This window comes from Camarhynchus parvulus, chromosome 12 (genome assembly GCF_901933205.1).
Source record: "Camarhynchus parvulus chromosome 12, STF_HiC, whole genome shotgun sequence".
NCBI lineage: Eukaryota > Metazoa > Chordata > Aves > Passeriformes > Thraupidae > Camarhynchus > Camarhynchus parvulus.
Genome location: NC_044582.1, coordinates 14406977 through 14429568, shown reverse-complemented (window position 1 = coordinate 14429568; position 22592 = coordinate 14406977). Strand labels below are relative to the sequence as shown.

Here is a 22592-nt window from a genome sequence, read left to right as displayed (position 1 = left end):
GAGAACAGTTTTCAGCATGAAGAAAGGCTTTAAAAAGCAGAGCTACTGAATGAAGATTAAAAAGCCTCTGCAACTGGTCTTATTATCAATGGCAACACAGACAAGAGAGCTGAGCCTGTGTTTAAAACAGAAGAGGGAAGATCCAAACCTACCTTTAGGTATCCAAACCTAACCTTTATCCGCTCGAAGAGGAGACAAACCCACCCAGTACATCCAAAATGTCCCATGGAGAGCCCCAGAATGTCCCTGGTGCCCTTCCTGCACCCCAGGCTGTGTCCAGCCACATGCCAGGAAAGAATTCCTCCCTGAGAGGGTGGGGAGCCCCTGGCACAGGGTGCCCAGAGCAGCTGTGGCTGCCCCATCCCCAGTCCAGAACCAGGCTGGATGGGACTTGGAGAAACCTGGGATAGTGGAAGGTGGGGGATGAAACAAGATGGGTTTTATGGTCCCTTCCAACCCAAACCTTTCTGTGATTTTATGTTTTCCTAGGAACCAACTGATTTATTTCAGGTACACATACATCATGCAACTTCTGTTTTGTCAGAAGATGACCTCCTGGGATCTGATATTGAAACAATTTTAGACAGGGAGTTTATCAGTAGGTTTTTCTACTTCTTTTATAAACTACCTTCAGTTCACACAGCATATCAAGCACTTCCATGACACTAATCCTGGAATTCACAGTACATTTATAAAAGATTTTAGTTTAGGAACTATTTTCTTCTGAGTGGACCAAAATATTTTTAGCCCTATTTTTTTTTTCTAACAGTGAAATACTTCTGATTTAGAGTTAAGTAATGCCATATCAAATCTACAGACTGGGTGACTAAATGCATTTCTTTCACACATTAAAAAAAAAAAAAAGAAAAAATTAGAGAGAGCACAATCCTCTCTATATACAGATGACAAATAATCCCTTGGCATCTGCTGACGAATATATTTAAAGAAAGCCTAAATCTGTCTGTGCTAAACTTGGCCTGATGCCACCAGTTCACCATTGTTGGCATATATAGTTCACATGATGCAATCACAAGACTTGAGAAAGTTTCCAGTACTTTAGTTTATGGTTTTCTCATGTTAACATATACCTTTCCACCCTTTTTCAATTCAGCAGCAACAGAACTGGGAGACAGGATGGCAAATGAATTTTTGCACGTATCAAAGGTTTTCTTAGTGCTCATTATCAGTATTCTATATAATTACAGGCTGGTAACTTACCTAGAATGAAATATGCTGGGATTTAGAGCTTAAAGTTAGAGCAACTGATCTCAATTGTATTATTATCTCTTGTTAGAAAACCGAGGCAAAGGAAGCAATTGAGGAAAAAAGAAAAAGAGAAAAAGACAAGTGTTTTACCTCTCTTAATACAGTGCTTTTATAACCCCGATACAGGCCTTGAATACCCTGTAAAGCAACAAAAGAAAGCATCATCCAGGGGGAATGAGTTTGTCAAAGATCTCAATTTATTGGTGATTATGAGGCAAACATTACAGCCCTAAAGTGTCACACCTCAGCTTCAAATTGACTGTATTGATTATAACACTGTATACTGTATTCCATTATTTACAGAGCCAGAGGGTTTTATTTTCACCTCCTTAGCCTTGATTCAGAGCCTTTATCAAGACAAATGTTTTGTATTTTTAACCAGCTGAAAATACTCAAAACAATTAAAAGTTATTTTATAAGCGTATATAAAATTATGTTGTTTATTATTATAGGGCACTTAATTCAAGTGTTTGGCAAGGCTTATGGTTCTCTAGCCAGCTATAGGGAAAGGGAAAAACATATGGTTTTGACAGAATCAGCTTTTAAAGCAGAATCCAGTCACAGAAAGAAGGGTGCAGGGTTATCACAACAGTTTCCATTTAAAAGCAAATAAAAATCAAGTGGATCATTTGAAGGTCATATTTATGTCTTCCTTTCCCTGGGTTTTACACTTAGAAAATGTATTATACTATTTTTCTCCACACTGTTTTTAGAAGCCGCTTTCTCTTATGGAACACAGCTTGAAAATCCCCCCTTGTGAAACTCTGCTAAAACAGACATGAACAGGTTTTCACAGGAGGGATCAGCAGAACTCCTGAAAAGAAGACAAAGGCCCTTATTTTTCAGAAATAACTAATACTGGATGAGCACTCATTTCCAGAACTCCTCCTGGCTCCTCCAGAGCCTCTCTGAAATGGTGCCTTTTGGTCACCCCCTCCAAATCCAGCTTCAAAAACTGGGAACCATTCAGCAAACTGCACACAGAGACTCCATGTCCTGCCCCAGACAGGGACTATTTGCATAAATACAAGAAGAGCTTTGGAAACTGGCAGCTAAATCTTTTTTTTTTTCCCATCATCTTCAAATGTAGGTATCCCACATAAAAAGAAGAGAAAGAAGAGTTGCTTGGAGCACGACCCAGGGAGAGGTGGGGGTTTGGTTTCCTCAATCAAATCACTTTTAAGAGCAGAAGAATAGATGGAAAAGTGCTGGGAAGGCACAGAACTGGGATAAAGTTGTAGGAATGCTTCTGGACGTGTATGACACTGAGTGGGAAGGATGAAAATGTTGAGGAATTTTGCTCTGGACTCACCTCATGGTACAAGGTGTGGGAGAGGATCCGGAGAGTGCTGGAGGAAGGAGAAACCTGGGCCCTCTGCTTGACAACCTCGGATGGAACCCGGATGAGACAGGCAACCTGCAAAAGAACCTGGGGTCAGGCAGCAAGGGCTGGCTTCTCCTCATACAGCAAACACTCCTTCCAAGAACAGAAACCTGACAAATGAGGAAATCACGTTTGGCATTATAGGGCTTAAAAGGTGTCCATGAGCAGCTTATGTATTTGTTCTGGGAGCCATGTACTTTCTGATCACAAAGTTATACTAATAGGAGCATGGAAGCACCCTTGGAATTTTTAACTTCAAAAGCAGCAGTAGAATTGATTTGAGAAAATCACTGATAAAACCAAAATTTGAATCCATCCTGTCTTTTGGCAGTCACAGGAACTGAGTGCTCCCATTCCACAGGACTGTTCCCCCCACTTTCACAGATTTAAAGTGGAGATTCAGGACTATAAGACCAACAAACTTCTTTCTTTGGTAATTCCTTTGTGCCCTCTAGTGACTGATAGCAGGAGCCATTCTGGTCAGCTTTAGACATGACATATCACAAGGTTTACCTTAAAATACACACCATGCTTCATTCAAGGTAAAGCATTGGATTGATCCCTTCCTGCAGAATGAATTTACTGCACTCTGCAGCTGGATGTAATAATGTGGCTGCTGCCACAAAGCTCCAGCTTTGCTGAAAAAGCCAAGCTTGGATTTTAAATATTCACCTGCCACTTTGGCTTCAGGCAGGGGTTAAATTAGGCTTGTGTGCACCATCATTTCACAGAATGAGGATCCTGAAGTGTGGGAATTACAAGCCTCTCATCTCTCTAGAAAATTCCTATTCATCAGCACTTAAAATTTGAATCAGAGTTTGTCTTCAGTTGGCTCCAGGGATATTTAAAGCAGTTATGGGACTGGTGGCAAAACACTGCAAACCCCACAGGGCTTTGCCAGATTTTTAGCCTGCCTTGAGACCATCCTGTGCTGAGCTCAGGAATAAATTGTGGGTCCTAGACACAAAGGTGATCACAGAACACTTCAAGTGCAGAGCAGCCCAGGTGAAAGCTGTCAGTCTGTGGTGGCAAACCAAGCAGCTAACTGGGAAATCCATGTGTGCCAAAGAAAGTACAGGAATTCACTGGAGATTGCACAGACACAGTAACTTGAGTGGTCATTTGTGGGTAACACAGTACAAGGTTTAGGTTTCATTTTCACAAAGACACCAAGAAAAAAATCTGTTATCCTGTTACATTCCTACAAGTTTACTGGACAACAATATCCAAAAGTCATTACAAACAGATCTAACTCCATGTGCTCTTCAATTCTCAGGGTCAAAATAACAAGTGACCCCAATCTGTCAAGAAAATAAGAACTGTCAAGTTTTTTTGATAGTTCAGCATAAATATTTATAGAACTTCATGCTTCATAACACTCCGTGTCCTTATATTAGCTTTTTATTCCTTAAAAATACGGAGGCAGGAGGAAAGCTTTAAAAAGTCTGGGATGAAAACAATCTAGTCAATCAAGACCAGACAAAGAGCTCAGCGTGGCTTCCTGACATCTGGGGTGCTGCAGTTTTGGCAGGAGAAGGGTGGCTACAAAGTAATGTCTCCATTTCCCCCTGACTACTTGGGGTGCATTTCATTTCAAATTAACTTTGATGTTCCTTCCATTTGAATCTGTGCTTACAAAGGAATCTGTGGCTGCACAAGAACAAAAACAATGATTACACTGCGCTGTTCTGAAAGGAAATAAAGGCTCATGTCACCTGGGCAGCGCTGTCAGATTGCTTCCATAGGGCACTTCTGGAATTCAAAAAGCCACGAGTTGCTGCTGCCAACATCAGACTGCAGGGTGACATTTTCACTGTGCTCCTGAACTTACAGCCTTGTTTGTTCCTACACATGCACCTTCCTGTCAACAACAGCCCCTGCAGGCTTTTGATGTGGAGAACAGGGCTCTGAAGGGAAGTATGCAAGATTAAGTTCACAAGTATCTTATTAAAAAAGGAACAGCCTGGCTGGTGGGTGCAGAACAATCTCAACTCTATCTCGCTCTGATCCCAATCACTGCAGCACCTCCAGGTAATCCTGCCAGAGGTAAGGGAACACAGTGCACCTCTCCAGGCTTTGCTTTCTTGGACAAAGGTGTTCAAGCAGCACCAGCATGGTAGCACTGCACCAAGAGAGCCCACACTTCCGTTTTCAGATGTGAAAGCCACGAGCAAAGGCCCAGGGAGGGTGAGGGATGCAGTGTGCAGCTGTCCCACACTTTTACCTGCACCCACCATGGGATTAACACAGACATGGCCTCCCACAGGGGGCCCAATCAGCTCCCCAACCACCCAGCAAGAAATTGCTTTTTAATCTCTTGCTGTTCACACAGCCTGTTGCTTGACACAGAGAAGCACAATAGAGCCCACCAAGCTCAGGCCATTCCTGGTGCATCCTGCTGGATTTGGGGATGACCTGGTGACAAATCAGCTCTGTGCTGAACAGAGCCAGCCATGGAGAGGGTCCAGCAGTGGGGACTCAGCCACCCCAGCTGACATTAGGGCATCAGACAACAACACCCCATTGATAGGGACCATACTCATTTTGCCAAGCAAGCTCTGGAGCCAGAGGCCATTCCCATCTTTTGATGGGAGCAAAAAGACAGAATCAAGATCCTGGGAAAGTTCAGGTGCTGCCCTGTAAGCCCCTCCTTATTTACCAGGTCAGGTAGCACAATGTCAATGCACATGTATATATACCACAAGGGCAGGAAGGCAATAATACTGAAACAAAAGGCTCAAGAATTTCCAAATTTAAGCTATAGGAAAACCTGATTTTACAGCTAAAAGCAAAGCTATTAAAAGTTTACAGAGCAGGTGTGCAGAAATGACAATATTAGCACCTATTACCTGTCCAGCTTTTTTAATGCTATGACCACTTCTGAGCAAGAGGGTCCTGAATTTCAAAAATCCCTGTCTCAAATCATTACTGGGTCAGAGGGTGACTCCAGTATTTAGACAAAAACCTACATGCATTTTTAATTTAATTTTAATTTACTCACTTGCATTAGCCGGCCAGGAACAAAAGCTAAAAACAGGTGTATTTCATTAACATTTATCTATGTATTGCTAAGACCGAGTATGTTCTAATTAAATTAAGGTAATTCCTTTCCTCTGTCAGTGAGGGAAAAACGTTCTAACTCTCGGGTACTCCTTGCACGAACCAACGCTGCCATCTCCTGGTGGATTTATGCTGGAACCAGACTGTCCTGGCTACTGTGAAGAATGACCAGAGCAAATAAAGTCTCCAAAGTGCCATGAAACTTTATATATACACCAATATAAACAGTTTGTTTAGTATAAATGTGGCTGTAGCAAAAAGAAAATAAGACCTGCTGTAAATAGCACCAGGAAAAAAAAAAATAGCACCTCCCAAAGCCGTTCCTATGGGCTCACCTAAGTTTACTGGGAACACCTGATCTTAAAACTGGAACTTCTGCATAGGGGCCAATCCCACCTAAAGCTGGAGCAGCTGTTCAGATTCAGGCAGATTCATCTAATTCAGCACAGGGGTACCCAGGACTTTTCTTTGTATAATAAAAATGAACAAAGGGGGCATAGTGCTGCTTACACAGAGGCTCGGTGCAAAGGGACAATGCCAACATCTTCAGAAAAGAACACAACTCCTGGTCTTCTGTGCTATATTATTTTCCAAATATTAACATATCTTATTTGGATTAACAGCCTTTTCCTTCCACCCTTTGTGCTCCAGGAAAAGTGTTTTCCCCCTGGCTGGATTTGAAGGGTTTGGTAGAGAATCAAAGATAACACAGAGATTTGTTTTTAGGCACCTCCACTACAGTTTAACCACTAACCCTGTGAGCTGGGCACGAGGTGTGTCCAGGAGCATTTGGAAGAGGACAGAGCAGGTGCCATAATGGCTGATAAGGGCTTAGGCTGGGCATTTAAGCTGGGCTGGTGCACAGGTTTAAGCACAGGTTTCCTCAGAAGCAGGGACACAGCTGGTACAACACTTTCAGCTCTGCAGCTCTAGGGAGAGCAGCTTGAGGAAGCATTTATCTCATTTATCTGCTCCTGCAGCACCCTGAACAGCTGATGATCTGACTCACACACTCCCAAAAGCTCCCACAGCCACCGAGTCTGAGCACTTGTTATCTTTAATAAGAGACAGACATTAGCCCTGCTGCAAACCCACTGAAGCAAGAGCTTCATTTGTGGCACCTGATGAGCTCCTGGCTAATGAGCTGGACTCTCTGCACTGGCCTTAGGTGAGCATCAAGACCAAATATTTTTCCACTTATTAATTAGCCAGCCATTCTGCTCCACGGCAGGAGAAGGGCAGTGTGAGGACAAAGACCTGCTGTGGAATTTGTGAGTGGCTGGTGATTTAGGAACCTGCACTCAGTGACTCTGAGCAAATCTCTGGCTTGCATAGCTGAGCCTACTCAAAAATTTAGTACAGAAACATGGAGTAAGCTCCAGAAATCTTTTCTTTTGTTGTAGTTTTAAACCTTTTAGAACCCTTTCTAAAGGATTTTAATATTTAAAGTTCTCAACAGGATGTTAGTTTTAAGGACTTTTTCTGTCTGAGTAGGCTGGGAAGCTTTAATTGATATTCACCATATCAGCTCAATACTTAACAAAAACTAAAGGAATATACCTGGGGACAGTTTCTCTTAAATTTCATTTGCATAAGTTTATTCTTAAATAAAAATATAATTTATAACACTATAAAATTTTGCATCCAGAGAGCAGAAACTTTAGGCTAAACCTCACAATACCTGCGCAAGATAATCACTAACCCATTAGGGAGGAAAAGCTGCTGCACAAAAATGACAACAACAAAGATGCTATGATTTATCAAAGGACATATGTTTAGGCTGCAGTCAATCTGCTAACAAAATCCTAATCTCTCACCCCATTTCTGAAGGTCAGAAGGTTTGCCTGCTGAACAGAATGCAAAATAAGCAAGAAAAATAGAACAACTCTACGATCCTGTTCAAAGAGAAGCAGCAATAAATTGGGATTTTTGGGGTTTTTAAGTGTAACCTGCATTAGCCCTGACTATACTGCTGCAGACAAAAGCTACCTTGGAGTTCAAGTTTGCTTTGTTGTTGCTTTTCTGTGTGTTTTGTTTCTGGAGTTTTTTTACTACAAAAACAAATGCTGCTTACCGAATAGATTAATATGTCATAAACTGAATGTCTCAGTTTCTGTGTCAGATGCTCCCTTCCAAGTAGGAAGTTACTATTTTTTAATCTGAAACATGAAAAATGTCCTTTTCCCTTTCTCAGATAAATGAATTGTTAAAATAATAGGCAAATTTAAAATTGAAAGGTCTTAAATTGCACTGATTTCCTTTGGATCTGGAGAATAAAGGAGAAATTTCCCTCTTGGTTCATGTCAAAGGCTCTCAGCAAAACTTGAATTCAGCACTGCAGCTTTCCATGCCTCTTTAAACCCTGTAAATTTATGCTTGGTTCTTCAGCTCTCCCTGGGATGCCCCTCTTCAACAGAAGGGAAAAAAGACTGCAATATTATGAGATTAGCAAAGTATTTCATCTTCCAAATAAATGCTTCTAACTGGTCACAGCTCTTGGGTTGCAAACATTAGCTAGCAGGGAGCACGAGCTGTGAGCTGCAGATGGAAGATGAACTGCCTCACCCTTCCCGCCACCAGAAAAATGAGCAGAAAAGAGGAGGAACATGAAATATCCTCGTATTCATATATATGGTTTCATATATTCCTTGGACAGAGCACCTGAACTGCTGCAATCACAGACCCAAAACATTTCAACCACCAATAAACCTTCATCTAAATAACTGCTGCCCTTTTGACCAAGACAGAACAAAAATACAAGTTTCTCTGGTCAGGAATTCACTGTGGGTCACAACTGCAGCTGTGAACAAATCCTTCCACACGTGCTTGTCAGCAGGCTGTGCCAGCTGCCAGAGCACAGAGAATACAGAATGGAAGAGTTAACTCCTGTTTTAATGAGGGAATTGTCTCCAGGGATGACAGAAAGTGCCCCCTACATGTACTGTCCACTGTCTTTAAATGCCAGCCCCAGGGAAAGTGTTCACCTTCAGCACAAAGCCTCAGAATATGCTAAATCTTATTTTCCCCCACACAGCACAGAGTGCCCTTCCTGCACAGTGCAATTCAGTCCTGGGTAAAGCTGCTGGGGTCATCAACAGGTGACTCCACTCCTAATTTAAACCCCATGGAGAGAACAAGTTTTGACTAATGGGCTCTGGATGGGAAAGTTTAGACAATGCCAAGCTCTTTGTCCAGTCTTTTCCTCTGACTGACACAACAAGGTCTTCATTAATTTAACTGCAGTTCCCCTGTATGCTGGCAGGAAACATTTCTTCAAAGAACAATCTCACCCAGCAAGATCCCTCAGATCTCAGCACCTCCCAGAGCTTAACAACATATTATTTCAGAGATGAGACCATTCACAGGGACCAAATGTCACAAGCATTTGGAAAATTGGAGTTTCTGCACAAACACTTTCAACTTCCTCCACGTTCCCACCTTAGATGACTTTACCTGGAATCTGCAGAGCTGTTTTGCAGATTTATTTCATCCTGTCATTTTCAAATCTATGACAGCTCTGGTTTATTCCTTCCCAGAGCTGCCTCCTTCCTGCTTCAGAGCATCATCTGCAGCACCACACACTTGTTCCTCCACAATGGCCATCTTGGCTGAGCCTTTTCACCTCAGCTGCCTGAAATCCCCATCTGGCTCCTAATCCATCATTTCAGGAGCCCTGTCAGGGCTACTGGGCTCCTGCCCCTCTCAGATTTCCTTCCCCACACATGGCTCTTCAATTACCCAGATCCATTCCCAGCAAATCCTGCTGTGGGTTCCCTGCCTACCTTTCCTTTAGCCATGTCAGATACACCTCAGAAAACTTCTGTCCTCCAGCAGTGGGAATTTGTGCCAAGCTCTGTTCACAGCAAGGAGAAACTCTTACTCCAGTTACATCAGCTGACAGGCAGAGAACAGGGAAAGTCTGTGAAGCTGACAAGGCTGACACTAAAAACTTCTTTGCAGAAGTACTTCTCGCTGCAGATGTTTTTAAAGTTTCTGTGCTTTGCATAAATCAATTGGTCTTTTAACATTTAAGCAATGTAGAGCTTTGTTTCCTTCTTAAAACTAGACCTAAAACTTACCAAAAGTAGCCTGATGTTACACACCTCTTGTACTCCAGCACAAACTGTGTCCCAGGGATTTTGAAGTTCCTCACTACAATCACAAGCAGTTGGTTTAAACTCAAGCACCAAAATCAGGCAGCTGAATAACTTGAAAAAAAAAATCTTCCTTAACCTGGTGGATGCTTGAGTCATAAATTACTACCACATTTAAAGACAGAAATCCTTAAAACCTAAGAAAAATAGACCCTTTAAGTCAATGTACAGAAGCATCTGCATGATCCAATCTATTCCAGCAACACTTTCACCATGAAAGTCTGTTAAATTTCTTTTAAAAGGCTTAAGACACTCATTAAATCCAGCAGCCAAACCATTCTTTCAGCAAAAGTGGTGTGGTGCATCCCATCCAGCATAAAACTGTTGCCAAGCAGCCAAGTGGGGTCAGGCTGAGTTACAGGAGGACAGACAGTAATGAGATTCCAGGCAAGAGAACACAGGCAGTATTTTCTGAAAACACATTAAGTCTCCTGTTGAAAGAAGACTAGTATTTTGCAATTTGCTCACTCTCTTGGGGTTACATTGGCCCAGAATATGGAAATTTCAACTACATTGTATTTTATTAAGTATTTTTCCTTTAATTGATACCTTACTCTTTCCTTCAGCCTTTTCACTTAAAGAATTATGGGCTTGTCCACATATGGAGCTATTCAGAGTTATTCCTGACAAACTCTCTATAGAACATTCGTTAAGGTAAGTTTATTCCAAAGTGTCTCAAACATTTCCAAAGCTGACTGGTACAGCAAGTCAGGAAATCCATCAGGAAATACTTTACACTTATAACTTTTTAATCCAAATTTGCTTTCCTCTGAAGAGACTCTGAGCTGCAAATACTTCTGAATCAACTGATTATCAGCCCTGTGATCAAAAGACATGAAACCATCAAGCTGTACTGCAGAGCAGCATATTCTCTAAGCCCTGAACTGAGCAGGTAACACAAAGCAGTGTGGGGAGAGCAGCTGAAGAGGATGCACTACGTGCAGTTAGCATGGAGCACACAAGAGAAGATCAGTGTGGGTGGCTGGCTAAGTATTTGACAGTTCTTAATTTGCTGTTTCAGCCTCTAATTGCATGATGAATTTGTTGGCAGCATTCGTGGATTCATGCTCCCATTCATCTTTATTTACAACCAATTCCCAACCGCTGCTCCGAGTTTCCATCCATACTCTGCTCTTTCTCCACTACCTCTCAAAGGCAGCAGTCTCACCTTCCCAACCATCTCCTAACCACTGCTTCTGCATAAGGATTTGGCAAAAATCCTACAGCATCTGTATTGCAGACCTGACCTCACATAGCTTCATGTATGAATATTTCAAACCCCACCACGATTAATTCAGAAGACCACCAACGTTGCTGCACTGCTCATCTTGCCAGGGTTGGAGTGTTCCCTTTCTCAAAGCCTGTGTGCAGCCAGATTTGCACAGCAAAAAAGGCACAGTCACAGCTAAAATCACAGGTACTGATCAATGAAAATAAAAAAAAAAAAGTTTCAGTATTGTGGAAAAGGCCCCATCACACTTTGACTGCTGTCATTTGCACACTGTTCATGAATACTATGATCTGCCAGCACATGCCACACTGGTTGAGAGGAGATAGGATGTAAAGCACAAAATGCAGAACAGTTTTGTCCTTTTATTAGTTCAGCTTTTAGAAAAGGGATAGTTAAAATATTCAAAGCCATTATCCCAAAGTCTAGACACAAGTACTTTATCTCTTCTTTGCTGAACTAAAATCAGCTCTCCCTAAAGTGTCCAGCTTTCCTGTTGAACTGAAAAAGTCACATCTTCCAACACTGCAAGTTTTAGAGTTTGAAATACCTAAAATCTTCACTTCCTGTCTGATGTGAGTGGCTGTCTTGTCTCTGTTAGATTGGGCTCTTGCAAGCTGATCTTCCAGAGCTTACCATGCTGTAAAGCCCTGGCCAATTATCCTGCTGGAGATTTTCATTCCATTACTCTGCGGATTTGTCTGACTCATGCTTCTGCCTTCTCCTCAGAACAGGCATTAATAACAACTTTCTTCTCTGACCTAGCCAGTTACTCTCCTGGAATGCACACCAATACCCTTTTGGAGTTCCCACTCTTCTCTTAAACTGAAACTAGTTAACTGTTTCACACAATGCAGCCAGGGCAGCATTGGGATGAAGTGGCTGATTTGTGGACAGAGACAGACAACAGTGTTGTCCATCATGTCTAGAATGCTTCTTTTTATGCATTAAAAAACCCCCACAAGCATAAAATAAAGCAAAACATACACTTGGCTCTTTTATTTGAATTAAAAGCACACTTAAAATGTCATTCTACAGAATCGTGATTTGTAAATCTGTAAACTTGCTTGCATTTGAGCTTGCTTCTTCTAAGAAACAAGTTCATACTGGAAGAGAAGAGTAAATGAATTCCCCAGAAAGATAACTCCTGCATTAAGAAGTTTTCCTATTTGATACATCCCAACAGCAGATAAAAAATTCCAAAGTTATTAATATGAAGGGTCAGATGCTAATCACAGATGAACCACACACTTTGCTCTTATCACAGAAGTACCTGAAGTGGTAACACACTGGAATTCCAAGTGAGCTTGGAATTTCACCTTGAAATACCTGTCCTCACCTTGCCCTGTGGAGTCACGTGATCCCTTCTCCCCACTGAAGTGACAAATTTTGACCTTTTCAAATCTCCAGACTTTTAATCCCAAAGTACTCTAGAAACTTGCACAAGGACAAGAGCAGCTCCATGACCTCAGCTGGTGAAGATCCAGAGCAGGGTCACTGCCACCAGCTGCCAACAGAACAGGACATCTCCCTCCCATTCTGGTCCTCAGTCCTCCCCCTCACTTCCTTTCTGAAAGTCAAGGTGGTTTGCTGTCTTGCAAAGTAGGGGAAAAAAAAGAAAGACAATGTCATCAAAAATAGCCAATCAAGAACAAAAGGTCAGAAAGATAAGAGTAAACCCACAATTTACAGGCAACAACCCAAAACTTTCACTAATACCTTGCAAAGCCCATATTGTAACCATAACAATATCTAAATATTAGATGGGAAAGGGCTGTTGTCAGCTCCCTTCTCTGGAATGTGAGCCAAACAACTTTATTCTCACCTCCATGGTAAAGCCAGTGGGATGTAAAATTATCTGTGCTGAATCCAAATTAGCTGTGCTGAATTCAGCACTCCTGAGGGAAATCTCATTGGTCAAACAGGGACAATCTTAAACTTGTCCCATAAAACCACATTTGCAGGAGCTTGGTGGGAGAGACTCAGAGGGGGAACTTCTATTCAGCAAAGTTTCTTGTAATTAAAACACACACTCCTATTAAACTGACATTAAAAAATATGTACAGTTAACTCTGGCCTGCAAGACACACATGGTAACTACTGAAAATGGGCACTAGGAGCTTAAAATGCTACTCCTTCTCAGAGTTACTTATACCACCTTAGAATATTAAAAGTAACATTTCAGAACATCTGGTTTTCCTTTCCACTCCCTATGATATCACGTTTTCCAAGCACATTTGGCAGCTCACTGTAAAGATACAGGCAGACTAAACATACAGGGCAAAGCAAGAGTCAAGATGAAAAATTCCAAATTCCTGGATGCAGTCAGTGTGTTTTCTATCTCCAGATTTCAGTTACACAAGTGGCATAATAAGAGCTTTTCCCCCATTGCCAACTCATGTATCCTTCAACCTTCTCCTTTCTTGATGAGATGATACACCATGTATCTGCCCTCTAGAGTTTTGGATGTGCCTTTGTAAGCAGTTTTTAATATATTATGGGATATTCAGAGTCCCTATACAGCGAGATTCAGTTGTAGGAAAAAATAATTATGCTGAGCAGGGTGAGATTTTGTATGTACTTTTCTTTATCTCACTCTGGGAGATGAGATTAGTTCTCTATATTCCTCCTGCCTAAAAGGAAAAAACAAAAATCCAACAAAACACTGCTACAACCCCTGCCTTTTTATTGCTTGGCTTTGTCTCTCCCAGCCTGGAACTGGAAAAATGGACCAAACCAGTTCCAGAGGACTGTTTCTCCTGTAAATTTCCACAGCCTGTAAACAATACAGTACAGTGGCTGTTATAAAAACTAAAAGTTCCCATTTGACCGATTTCTCACATATATTTTATCATATCTTGAAGCAACCTTTGTATCTCTTCCTCTTTACCTATTTTATTATTTTTAACAGGTCACATTCAAAACACAGATTAGTCACCACAAACACACATTTAAGATTTGCACAGACTCACATTTTATTGGTGCACAAGAAGGTATCTGACTCATTTATACTCACCAGTGAAGGAACAGCAAACCTAGAAATCCATCAACACTTTCTTGCTCTAAATTCTGATTTCTCTGTTTTGCAAGAAACCAGTGTGGAAATACAAAGACATGACTTAAGAATCCTAACATGACAGTCTTTGGCTTAATGCTTCACATTGAAATCATGAAGTATAAAATGGAAGAAAAGTACATATTATCAAAAAAGCTACTGACAAAATAATAGTCCCAGTGGTTATGCCCTGATAGAAACTTAATGACTAGTCAATAAAACTGTAATTATAGCTTTCAGCCTGATGCAATTTGGACTAGTTTATATATTTCTATTGCTCAACTAAGACTTTACATAAAACATACATGAGAAGGTCTTGCTTTGTGCTATTTTATTACTGATTTGTTGTAGCAAATCTCTAAATATCTATCTCAGTTATTTTAGAGCTTAGTCCTCTCCTCACACTCATTACTCCAAGAGGAGAAGAAAAGCCAGCAAAAACAGGAAAATGATGTGGAAAATGTTTGTTACAACACTGTAGTTCCCACACCATAAAGCCACTCTACCATTTCAGTGGCTACCATTACACATTTCTGTATAATGGTATATAGAGTGGTCAGAGCCAAGCACGTGGGACAGCCCTGAGCAGCTCATTTACCTGTGCTGCACCATCCCTGCCAGCCCCAACATGAAAGCAGCAAGTGCCTGAGCTGTAAAGGTCACAGACCAGCACAGGGAACAAATGGCAACAGGCTTTGTTGGAAGGAGTCATCTGTAGCCAGCTGGGCTTTGGCTGCTGCTGATCCAATTACTGGGTTGTGATTTTCTCACAGGATTCTCAGAGGCACAGGGAGTGCACCATGAATAACCTATTCCACAAAGAAGAGACTTTTTCTTCTGGTGGATTTTATTGCATAGCACTGGCACCTCTTCATGAGTCCCATTGGCATTTTGCTTGATTCTGCAGTAGCACCTGAGAAGCTCTAAACACCTCCTGGCTCTGCTGTTCCATGACACATCAGGCAAACAAGGAGTTTTAGGGCTGTGCATTGGTGGTAAATAACCTCCTGCTGATTTCTAACAGCCTTTAGAGGATCCTCATGGAAATAAGTTCTGTGCATTGCCTTAAGTTAGAAGTTACAACCTGACAGCACAGGCTCTAACCAAGCTCAGAAAGAATCCACCTGAGGCAGCAACACAAACAAATCCCACCCAGCCCTACCTCTATCACCTTCTATCTACCCCTACCAGAGAGGTTATAGGTGCTGCACTCATCTATCTTCATGCACTTGGTATGTTAAATTAAGCTTCCTGGCTAAATCTCATTCAATCTAATCAGTAACATTTCCAGAGAAGAATAAAAATTACTTGGGTGCCAAAGCTGATCCCACAGAGAGCAGGGAGAGCTGAGCTGCTTCCCATGGGAAACAGCCAGGCTGTGCTGCTGTAGCTGTGAGGCACCTGGTGTTCAGCTGAAATAAATGGCATCTCCACACTCCTGGTAGCTTGGGACCAACATACACCTAAGCTAAGCCCCCATGGGAAACAAAAGAAAAAAGTGTTAATAAAAGCAGAATATGGAACCACAGACACAACAGATTTTTCTGCACTGTGCCATTGGCTAAGTTTGAGTTGCAAAAGAGCCAGAAAAGCCTGTTTGTTTCCATACAGCCCACTTCCTTACCTCAAACCTGCAGAGACCATCTGCTCCCCATTTTATCAGGATACACTGTGCCAAAAACAGGAGAGCAGAGGTGGCCAGGGCTGGCAGGAGGAGCCTGGGGTATTCAGAGCTCAACACCCAGCCCCAGACACTGTGCCAACACTGAGAAACCAGGCTGCTGCAAGAACTGTCACAAGATACGACACCAAACCTGAGTTTCCATAACTGAACGGTTTCCTCCCCTCCCCTGGACACACAAAAGATCAATTTCCTTCTTACCACTTCCCCAAGGGAGGCAGCCACCATGTGTGTTGCAGGGGACAAGTAAGATGAAGATCCATGGGGCAGCACAGATTTCACATTCTCGTAGGTGATAAAAAAAGCAGCAGCTGAAATTCAAGAATACATGCAATCATTGCACTGTTCCTGCATCACAGGGCTGTAGCTAAAATCAGGATATTTTACACTAAAGCAATACAACAGTATCAACAGAATCTGTGAGAGAATTCCTTCAGAAGTTGATGCTTCTGGCTACCCCTGGCAAACCTCCCATTAATATCAAAGGTGTCAGGACTCCAGGCCACATTTAGTAGGGAGCTACAGAAAGAGGTGTTAATTAGCCATGGATGTCCAGCACATTTTGAAAAACTGGTATCTTCCATATCCATAAACAGAGTAGAGGGATCATCTCTTGATTGAATTGAATGAATGGTCCTTTTTTGATGGGGGGAGGAAGGAAAAAAAAACAAATCAGTTGATTATTGAAATTAAAAACAAACCCAAAAAAACATAAATTGATACAATTCTGTTATCCTGCAATGTGCAAAACTGTTTCAGTAGCAGTTTATTAATAACTTCTTCCTAGCTATCGTCAGTTAAATATTTTTAATTTAGCTCCATAAAATTTTTTCCAAGCTGCTGAATGATTTGTAAAAGTTCTGTGCAGTGAACAAGAAATGCACAAAACTAAAGTGAGCCCAGCAACTTGAGCTGCTTATTCACTGCAACAGTCAACTACAAAGGCACTTATACCTTAAGGGTTATTCCTTTTCCTAAAGATAATTTCAGTTCTCAGTCATACGTTGGAAAGATAAAACTACAGTGCAGATTTGGAGATGTAAATACTGAAAAAATGACATGTCTTGAGGGGGAACAGATTTTAATTGTAGAGAAGGGCCATGTGAATTGCCTTCTACTAATCAAAAGATGCTTATCACCTCAAAAGGAGATAACAGAACAGCCAAGATAAAGAACTGATTTTTTTTTAATATCACCTTATGAAGGACATCAAACATCTGAAGGTGTCAGTGGATTTGTCAGCAAAGTTCTCCTAACATTTACAGCACAGATTGCTGTTTTTTCATCCCTCCCTACAAAGACAAAATGGACAAAGGCATCAGGAATTTCAGATGTCTTCTCTGCAGGGACTAAAAGTATCTACTTTTGTAAAGCCTTAGATTCAAAAGTCTTCCTGATGTCTTTACAATTTAAGCGTTGCTGTTTCAGGGACATGGGCAGAGCATCCCCAGGGCAATTAATTCAAACACCTGCAGTGCTCAAGCACTTTGAAATTCCATTTATTTCCAGTGCCAAGAAAGAGTGGGTCATGACAAAAATGTCCAGGACAAGCAAGACTCAAGCCCCACTCAGCACCCAGAAATGCTTTAGTGTGCTCCTGTAAGTAAGGACAGGCTTATATCCAGAAATGCTTCCAAGGAATCAGGGTTGCAAACCTGCAGCAGCCTTCACTCCAGTCTTGCTCAAGTTTGCTCAATCCTGGAATTCTAGAAACTGCTCTTCACATCTGGACATGGACTCACAGAATCCAGGCACCCACAGGAGAGGAAGCCACAGACATGAATGTTCTATGTGACATAAATTACTACTTAAAGAAGACAAAGCATAATCCAAAGAGAATTTACCATTTGGAAAGGATCCTATTGCAGTGGAAGGAACACCAGCATAGATGCCACGAAAACCACCAGCTTTCCTAAATCCTTGAGGACTCTGAAGTCTTGTTTTTACAGTATCCAGGGGGAAAAGGATCAAGTCAACACACACACCAGCAACTCCACCAGCCTACAAGACAAAACCATGGAGAAAAATGAATTAATATTCTCACATAAGTGGTCCTTATGTGAGAAACTAAAGCATGTGAAACCCAAAGCACTGCTGACTGTATCCTTGCTGAGATCAGTTTATAAACTGATAGTCTTACACACAACTCAACAGCTTCCCCAGCTGTAACAAGGAGAATTCAACAAAAGAAAGTAACAGATATTAAAACTTTTAAACCCTTTTTAAGGTATTTTTAAAACTATCTCGGTGTTTTGAATAGTGCAAGCAAAGCAATGCAACACTTCCCCATCCACAGAAAAGCCAGACAGTGGATGTCACTTATGAAGAGACAGCACAGAATGACCAACACCTCCAGCAGTCGTGTGATAAAATCAGGGAAAAACTGAAGCAAGTCTGCTCCCCCCTTTGGCATCTCTAGAAAGCACATTGACATTTTCCCAGCAAATGTTTTAATTTAAAATGCTCACACTCCCCCACTGCCTTTGTCAAACAAAGCCTAAAGTATGCCTTCTTTTTCAATTTCTTTTGTGATAAGAGCCTATAGAAGGGAAAAATGATCAAATCATTGAAAGGTTTAGATTGGAAGGGACCTTAAAGATCTAGTTCCAGCCCCCTGCCATGGGCAGGGACACCTTCCACAATCCCAGGCTGTCCCCAGCCCCATCCAACCTGGCCTTGAACATTTCCAGGGATGGGGCAGCCACAGCTTCCCTGGGCACCCCATGCCAGGGCCTCACCACCCTCAGAGTCAATAATTTATCTCTAATATCTAATCTAAACCTACCCTCTCTCAGTTTGAAGACATTCCCCCTTGTCCTGTAACCATGTGCTCTCTCCACCTTGCTTGTTGACTCCCTTAAGGTACTGGAAATCATATTAAACAAAGGTGTTTTCAAAGTTATAAAGAAAAGGGGAAGGGTTTTATCCAAAGAATTCATAAAATAAAAGCCTAAAAACTTGATTCAACTAGGGCTCAATCACTGTGTTCCTAGATGACTGGGTTTTTTTTTTTTTTTTTAATTACCCCATGACATGGTTGATTGTAGAAAATAATTATTTCACAAAAACATGAGGAAAAGGCTGAAGTAAACAGAAAAACTGATTCAAAAGAAAACACCATCAATAGTTAACATCAATCTATTATGAGACATTATTTAGCTGCAGTGCTATTCAGAAAACACAGTTTGAAGGCAACCTCATATAGATCCCAAGAAACAGCTGCAGAGATTTTTAACTCTGCCTGAAAACAAATCATATGTGTGTTACTCCAATGATTTTTTTTCAGGGGAACAGAGGATTCAGAGAGGTGTTCACTATCTACCACTAAAGGTTTAATCAATAAGTTAATTACTCTTTTCATCTAGTTGGCTATTTTGAATGCATTGATTCTTCTTCACTCTTTTTCATCAAAATCCTTATCTGCTCAAAATAGCATTGATCAGATTTAATCAGATTTAATCTGGCCATCTGTTAAAACATGAATCAAAAGTTACTAATTGCTTCTTTAAGTTCTCAAAGTATCTTAAATGTCATTTAAATTCATGAGGTAGCTAACAGAGCACCTGCCAGGGGGTGACAATAGCTGTGTGTTTGCAATAACTGCAGAAAAGAGAAATAAATGCCTTTTGGTTCATAAGGCACCTGGAGCACATCTCCTCCTGTCAGCAGCAGCAGGGTTATCAAAAGAACCTTCACCAGGAGATGGAGCAGGATCAGAGCTCACAGGGTTCTGCAGCTTCCTCCCAAGAGAAGTGGAGGGGCAGCTCCAAGCCCTGCTCCCTGACCAGGGACAGGACCCAGGGAGCAGCTGGAGCTGTGCAGGGGAGGTTGGGCTTGGGATCAGGGAAAGGTTCTACCCCAGAGGGTGCTGGGCACAGCCCCGAGGCTGCCAGAGCTCCAGGAGCGTTTGGACAATGCTCCAGGGCACAGGGTGGGATTGCTGGGGTGTCCTGGGCAGGGCCAGGAGCTGGGATGGATGATCCTTGTGGGTCCTTTCAACTGAGGAGATGCAATGACCCTATAAACTCCATCACAATGATTAAGCAAAACCAGGACCTAATTCCAGCTCATGGAGGCACGACCTCACTGCTCAATGCATCTGCCTCAGAGCATTTGGGGCAGGCAGCTGAACTCTCCTCTGCTGCAGCTTTCCCAAGGCACCACATCCCTGATTTTCCACACAGAACCCACTGGGTGTTTCCAGTGGAGCTGTGGTGACTGGGCTTCACCCCCTTGCTGAGCCCACACATGGAAAAGCAGTTTTTAGGGTCAGGGGCTCCCTGTGGCTCTGGAGAGGCTGCTGAAGACACAAACTGTGGCCATCCCTCAGCTCAGCACCTTGGCAATGCTCAGGCAGGACATCTGCAAAACGTGGAATATGTAACATTTTTCCTAAGTCAGGATGTTCCTTGATTTTAGAGCCTTGTAACTTTCCAGCCTGATCAACAACAAAGGAGATTTAATTGTTGAAACAGAGGACCCAACAGGCTCTGTGTGATGTCATGTGCTAGAAAGCCCAAATACTTGTCAGTAGAATTGCTAATTTCAGGGCTGCATGTGTTTCAATAATGTCAGACCTAGAGGGAGGTTAACAAATGCTGGGCAGAAGGATGTACCACTGATGGTGGAGACAAAGGATGCAGAATTTATGGGCCACAAGGACATTTGGCAGAACCCCAAAGAAAAGGAAGAAATGAATAAAGACAGCTCCTCAACTGAGCAGAATCAGCTCCCATTGGGTAACAGGGAATTCCAGCATGGGCACATCACAGGAAACCCACTGACCCAAAGGCAGAGAAAGCCTGAGGCTGTGGAATAATGGCAAGCCAGAGACTCATTAACCAACAGAAGATACAATACTAATTAATAAGAGAACCTGTGTAATTTGTAGCAAATGAACATTAATGCTTTTATTCATTAAAGGACAGAAATGCTGAAAAGTTTTGGTGGTGGCAGTGCTGGATTTTTATGGATTTCCCGGGCAGTGACCCTTTCTATGCAAAGAAAATATATATATACACACACATGTATATATATGTGTGTGTATGTATATATATATATATATAAGATATATATGTGAATATGTGTGCATATATATGTGCATATATACATATTATGTAGTATATATTATATAGTATATACATAATATATACATAATCCATATTATATTAAAATATATGTATACATATTATATTATAATATATATAATATATTTAATATATAAAAATATTGAAACATATTATATATACACATATAATTTATATTCCCTAAAAATATCTCTACACTTGCACACCGGGTATAACAACACATTTCGAACGAGTCCGTCCGTCCACTCACTCACTCACTCACTCACTCACTCACTCACTCACTCACTCACTCACTCACTCACTCACTCACTCACTCACTCACTCACTCACTCACTCACTCACTCACCGCCAAGGCCGCCCAGGACTCCCGCGGCTCCATGCAGGGCTGGCGGGCCGGGATCAGCGGGGCCCGTCCCGGCGCTCCGGGCCTGCCCCGTGCGCGCAAATGGGCGCAGCCATATTGCCGCCCCGGCCCGCGGTCACGTGGGCGCGGCTCTCTCTGCGCCTGCGCAGAACCTGGGGCACCCTTCCTGCCCTGCACCCTTCCTGCTGCTGTCACATGTCTGTGCGGGCAGGTTTGGCAGGGTGCACCCCCTTTCCTTCACTGCCCTGGCTCTTTGTGTGGGACAAAGTGCAAATCTGGGCTCTGGGGGTGCGGGGCACGAGCCAGAGTCCAGGCTGGTGGCAAGGGCAGGGACGGGCACTGGCCCCACAGGCAGCACGGCAAAGGCTCTGTGGGTAGCCCAGTGAGTGCTGGGGGAGTCACGGCTGTCCTGGGCTGTTTGGGAGCAGGGGACACTGCACATCCTCCCGCAGCCTCCGAGCTGGGGGTGATGGTTTATTTCTAGAAATGCTGGCTCAGCTCCTCTCCCTGCAGAGGGGACGGGGTGTTTGTCTCAGGAGTTTATCCCCCTGGTTCAGCCTGGATGGCTTTGTTTCAGCTCACATTCCAAAAAGATTGAAGAAAACAGCTCTAAGGCATTTCTAAAATAAAAAGATGTCAGCAAATTAACAGTGGTTTGAAGGCCCTTGTATTTCTGGGAGGATGAAACCTCTGTGTTCAACCCTCTGGGATCATCACTTGGGTTTCCTATGTTTTTCAGTCTCTCAAGGTAAAATTGACCCACCAAACTCATATTTGTCTCAATCCTAATCCCTGCATCATCCTTCAGGTGCATTTCCTCACAATGAAATTGGAGTAGAAAATTCTTTAGGAAATGCTTTGCAGTCCCTTCTTCCCCAAAGGCCCAAACTGCTTTAATTAGGAATGCTCTTCAAGCACAAGGTTTGGATGCAGCCAGTGAGAGTCACATTTCAGAAGGACCATCAATGGTCTGATAAAGACACAGCACTTTCAAGCAGGCTGCTGGGACTGAGGAGGATATTTGAAACCTGTTGACGTGCAGTTCTAGCAGAAGTGCAAAATGAAATGTAATGTAGTAGAACTGGAAAATGAAATGCTGTTAGACAAGGCTGCTCCCCAAATTGGCTCTGCCTGGATCCAGCTGCCCTGCAGCACAGCCTTCTCCCCTTCTCCTCACTGCCCTCTGCTCAGCACCAACCCAAACCTGGGGCATTTAAACTCCTGTCAGACACAGAGCAGCTGCTGGGCAGCAAATGCAGCCTTCCCACAGTGGCTGCCCATGGCCCGGCCTGCAGGGCAGAGCTCAGGGAGGA

The 22592-nt window shown here is 42.5% G+C and overlaps 1 protein-coding gene across 3 annotated transcripts in view; it reads right to left on the bottom strand.

Moving 5' to 3' along the window:
• Window positions 1-21395, bottom strand: part of SLC25A26 (solute carrier family 25 member 26) — an 81797-nt gene extending 60402 nt beyond the window's left edge. For 2 of the 3 annotated variants that reach the window (XM_030956884.1, XM_030956885.1), the window contains exons 1-5: window positions 21262-21395; window positions 17673-17829; window positions 16030-16139; window positions 2579-2683; window positions 1357-1404 (exon numbers count right to left, since the gene is read on the bottom strand). In XM_030956884.1, the coding sequence (XP_030812744.1) occupies window positions 1357-1404; window positions 2579-2683; window positions 16030-16139; window positions 17673-17829; window positions 21262-21294 (453 nt within the window). In that variant the 5' untranslated portion in view covers window positions 21295-21395. The remainder of the gene's footprint in view (window positions 1-1356; window positions 1405-2578; window positions 2684-16029; window positions 16140-17672; window positions 17830-21261) is intronic. The other variant, XM_030956886.1, reaches the window with a different exon arrangement.
• Window positions 21396-22592: the final 1197 nt, after the last annotated feature.